The sequence below is a fragment of the Electrophorus electricus genome, unplaced genomic scaffold, assembly GCF_041902795.1.
Source record: "Electrophorus electricus isolate QZ-2024a unplaced genomic scaffold, ASM4190279v1 Scaffold263, whole genome shotgun sequence".
In the NCBI taxonomy this organism is placed as follows: Eukaryota; Metazoa; Chordata; class Actinopteri; order Gymnotiformes; family Gymnotidae; genus Electrophorus; species Electrophorus electricus.
In genome coordinates, this window is record NW_027658543.1 from 1 (window position 1) to 5000 (window position 5000).

The following is a 5000-nucleotide window of genomic DNA, read 5'->3' on the forward strand; positions in this document are numbered from 1 at the left end:
GGAAATACTGTCACCATGATAACTTGATCTGCAACAATGTTTAAGTAGATGGTACATGTTAAAATATCATCCACATGAATGGCAGGTTTCCCAGCAGTACATTAATCAGAGCATCACATTGCCTCCATTAGCTTGTTTTCTTGCCATCGTGCATCCTGGTACCATCCACAAAATGTAAATAAAAACTTCATTCCTCAGTCCAGGCCACCTTCTCCATCACTCTGTGTGTGTGTGTGTGTGTGTGTGTGTGTGTGTGTGTGTGTGTGTGTGTGTGTGTGTGTGTGTGTGACACAGAGAGAGGGAGAAAGAAGGAGTGTGTAAGAATGATTCAAGTCTCTAGCAGTGATTCTTTAAGTTAAATGTATGTGCAAATCTGCCTACTTTTACCTGCAACACACACACTCTCAGTTACCTGAACAAGAATTATACACAACTGACACACACAAATGCTCTCGCGCCTTTGAAATGTTGCCCTAAAGACTTGAGGAGGACTTCCTAGAAAATAAACACAAATGGTGCATGAACATGTCACTTCCAACAGGAACTTGATACTTCATCTCTCCCACAAATACACACACACACACACACACACACACACAAATACCTCATTGTGATGGTGGTCCTTTCTGTCTCTCTCTCGCTCTCCCTCTCCCCGTTTAGGCCTGTCCCTTGGGGCGTGATGGCTTAGTGACACAGCCACGGGGTTAGAGGTTGACATGTGGACATGTGTGGACAGTGTTGAGGGGTGCGCTCAACAGGCAGGGTGTGTGTGGCTGTGTGTGTGGTAAAGTCCAAATGGTATTTTGAGGCCATGAGAGAGCAGCCTGTTAGGATGGAGTTGCATGTTTTGAGTTGCTCTGTGGGTAGTGGGGTATGATGTGCTTATTTAGACGTTGATTGACAGATTTGAGTGGCAGGCATCTCCGAGCAGGCATCTCTGACTGTTTCCATGACTACCACTCCTACTCAGGCAGAGTCCAGTCTACCCCCCCAACCCCCTTTGCTGAATCGTGTCAGAGTATGTGCATTTGGATTAGTCACATAACACAAAGCTACATTTCTGATTGGCTGGGCTGCTTGTCAGGCATAAATAGTCCCAAAAGGCCCACAATGTTTTAGATTAATGGACAATGAAAACAAGATGCAGTATGATATGCTGTCAGTCAGACAGGAGAAGAGAGAGGTCGCTGATGTCTGTAATGGCCGCAGCAGAACAGATGTAAACAAAAAGAGGCTATATAGAATCAGATCTCTACTCAGACTCTAAGGCCAGATTCAAGACAAGTCTGATATACAGAACGGTCTTTATTCTTCTTCCGTCAGAGAGAGCAGAGAAAGCGAAGAATTAGGGTAAGATAAAGAGAGAATGGTTATGTGCTGTGTGTGTGTGTGTGTGTGTGTGTGTAGGAAAATGTCATATGGAAATATGGTTGGACTGATGAATGGAGTTGCAGTGTTAGTGTAGAAATGCCATTAATGTAGCAGTCTCAGTACTCTCGGAGGCCTGCTTGGTGTGTGTGTGTTGCAGATCGTCATACGTGTGATGGTATTTGCGTAAGTGCTGAAATCACTTCCTGCCTGTGCCCTCCAATACAAGAGATGTTGAGATATCCAGTTGTCATGACAACGGAAGAAACAAAAAGAGGCTGTGCTTTCGGGTGCTGGTCCAATGAAAGTGCACAAGCAAGAGAGGGAGAGCGAGAGAGCGAGAGAGAGAGGAGAGTCAGTCCCCAGTTCTCTCTAAAAGGGAGAACAGGAGAGCGTTCTGGAATCTTTATATTCTCTGCATCCATCCATCCATCCATCCTTTCTCTCTCTTCAGTCTGCCTTACACACTCATATCTCTCTGACACGCATCTTCTGCTCACACACACACACACACACACACACACACACACACACACACACACAGGTCTATATACCAGGCCATGAAACTTTGGTGTAACGTCAGCACGGATCTTTGCTTTTTCTAATGAAGCTGGCGCTGATGCGGGTGAGTGCTTGTGTGTGTGTGTGTGTATGGAACAGTAAATTGTTGATGTTTATGACACGGTTGGTCTTTGCAGTACTGAGGTTGCATAGAGTTGCAATATGTAAATGTTCCCAAATCTAACAAATCACAAATAAACAACCAAACGCTGTTGTGAGCTGTAACAGTTCTGCCAATCTCACATGTTCCAGATGTTGTGGATGTTTCACTGAATTATGGTGCTCACATGATCGAACAACACTGTTGAAATAATGCAGGTTGGACTTTTTACTATGTCTGTATATGTATGTGTTTTAATATAATACTAATCATATAGCAGTCGCAATCGGCACATTGCAATGTTGTATAGCATATGTTATATATTATTGTTCAGCCTGTATGTGTGTATGTGTGTGTGTGTGTGTGTGTGTGTATGTGTATGTGTGTGTGTGTGTATGTGTGTATGTGTGTGTGTGTGTGTATGTGTATGTATGTATGTGTGTGTGTGTGTGTATGTGTGTGTGTGTGTGTATGTGTGTGTGTGTGTGTGTGTGTGTGTGTGTGTGTGTGAGGGCGAGGGCGAGGGGCTGGGCATCTGCCGTTACAGTGCGTGCAGTACTGATGTGGTGGTCTCCCAGGCTGTTGTCTTTCTCTCCAGCTCCTGAGGGTTGGTAAGAGCTTTCCAAGCACTTGGTGCTGAGCATAATTTTACACAGAAGACTAAACTCCGAAGCGCATGAGGGAAATGTGTGAGAAGAATGTAAACACGGAAAGAAGGCATTCTGCTGTTCAGTGTTGTATAGGTTACCTTTACCCAGGAGAGGGAGAGAAAGACAGAGTGGCCATATGAGAGTAACATGATAATGAGAAAGTGCTGAGCATTGTATTTGTATGCCTGCTCTGTGTGTGTGGGTGTGTGCTTGAGTGTGTGCATGTGTGTGTGTGCATCCATTTTGCATTCCCACTGGCTTTATTCCATTAGGGAATGACTCTGCAGTATGTGTGCGTGTGTGTGTGTAGGTGTGTCTGTGTGTGTGCGTGTGCATGTGTTAGGTCAGACACATCCGTAAAAAATTGTTGCTGCGTGCACATTTGTATTTAGCTTGCAGTGAGACAGATTAGGGGTTTGAGTTTAACCTTGACCTTACTGCATACAAATTACTTGAAGATGCAGATTGCGCTGTGATGTTGAGAAAGTGTGTGTGTGTGAGAGAGAGAGAGAGAGAGAGTGGGAGAGAGAGAGAGAGAGTTCTGTTGTAGTCCTGTGGCTAGCTAGCTCTATCTTTTATACAGTGGTACATAGTGTCCCTGTCCCTCTGCTAGCTTACCACCACTACAGCTGCAGCTCAACACAAACACATGTGGTTCTGAACACCTGCACATGCATTCAGGTTGGGCCAAGCCCCCAGCGGATGTTTCACCCCATCAGAGATGCACTCGCTTCGTTGTCAATAGTGAGGCCGATGAATTATTCAACGTAATGAATTACGCGCGATTTCAAAACTAAACAACTAATCATGCACATGCTAGTTTTATGTTGCAGAACTATGGCTGCAGTACATAATTAGTCAGTTAACTTAATTAACTTTATAATTCTGTTATTGATTTTGCTGTTAATGTGATGAAAAATGAAAATGTAGGTATTTGAAAGATAATTTCTCTCTCTCTCTCTCTCTCTCTCTCTCTCTGCAGGAGGAATGTAAGCAGATCCTGGCCCGACAGAAGTCCAACTCCCAGTCCGATTCTCATGATGATGAGGTCTCTCCTCCTCCGCCCAACCCGGTGGTGAAGGCTCGCCGGCGGAGAGGTGGGGTCAGCGCTGAGGTCTACACCGAGGAAGATGCAGTCAGCTACGTCAGGAAGGTAGAAAGGGCACGTGCGCGCACACACATTCTTCTGCAAGTAGGAACGTTTCTGATGTGAGAGTGAGCTTTGTCCACATTTTACCCACTGTCTTGTAAATAGATGGCCCCCTGATTAGAGGCCTAGGGCACCTCAGTGTGCTCGTTTTTGTTTGGTTCCTGCTCTTGGCCCACCTGGGTCGTGCAGCCTGGAGTCTGCAGCGCTCACTTGCATTTAAGGATGTTGAAAGCTTGAACAGAATGAGAATGTTGAAGTGCTTGGATAACTATGAGGGCCAGGGGAAGATCCTGTACAACTCTAGTCTTTTTTTCAAAGAAGAGTAGTGCAGAGAGCTACACTAAAATAGGTTTGGGTAAATTTAAAAGGTTGGTTCAAGGACCGCATCTGCGTGGACATTATGGGGCTGTTCCACTGATCACTAATTAGTGGATTACCTCTTCTCTTCTGTTTCTCTTTTGTTATTTCATGTGAACACTGAGCTAGGATAAAAGACGAGGCAACGAATAGGCTTGGGATGCAACGTTCCTTCAGTCATTCATTTCTTCTTTGAGCCCATCTCTCTCTCTCTCTCACCTTACTCTCTCACGTGCTGTCTCTTTGTCTCTCTTCATCTCTCTGACTCTCGCGCTCTCTCGCTCTCTCTCTCTTTCTTTATCTTGATCCCTCTCTTGTCTGAGCTCCCTGCCTCTCCTTTTCCCTCCATGTCTGTCTCCGTCATGCTGCTCGTTTGAACACGATTAGCACGGCAGGGCCGTAATTACAGGCTAACGACCTGAAGACCGCAGCACATCGGTGGCTCGGGACCGGAGGAGTGGTGGAGCCTGACCCACAACTTCCGCTCAGCCGTGCGGGGTCAGGTCCCTAGCAGCATCATTCAGTCTCTCTGGCTCTCTGTCTCTCTCTCACACACACGCGCACACACACACACACACACACGCACAAATATACATACATACATACATACATACAAGATTTTTCTGTTCTTTCTGTTGTTCTGTTCTCTCTGTTGATTTCTTCAAACTTACATTTGTGTCCAAATGGCTCTTTTAAGCCCAGGTCATCTGTTAACCTCTGTGCCATCATGACCTTAAACCTAAAACTAACATTAACCTTAGAAGCTTTCAATTAAAATTTTTATTAAAAAAAAAAAAAAAAAAGGCATTTTACA

At 45.0% G+C, this 5000-nt stretch overlaps 1 protein-coding gene across 2 annotated transcripts in view; it reads left to right on the forward strand.

Annotated features, from left to right (window-relative positions):
• The first annotated feature begins 1750 nt into the window (after positions 1 to 1750).
• The window catches only part of LOC145655492 (cAMP-dependent protein kinase type I-beta regulatory subunit-like), a 37428-nt gene continuing 34178 nt past the window's right edge, over positions 1751 to 5000 (forward strand). The window contains exons 1-3 of one of the 2 annotated variants that reach the window (XM_081709031.1): positions 1751 to 1993; positions 2182 to 2247; positions 3662 to 3832. In XM_081709031.1, coding sequence (XP_081565157.1) covers positions 2242 to 2247; positions 3662 to 3832 — 177 coding nt within the window. In that variant the 5' untranslated portion in view covers positions 1751 to 1993; positions 2182 to 2241. The remainder of the gene's footprint in view (positions 1994 to 2181; positions 2248 to 3661; positions 3833 to 5000) is intronic. The other variant, XM_081709030.1, reaches the window with a different exon arrangement.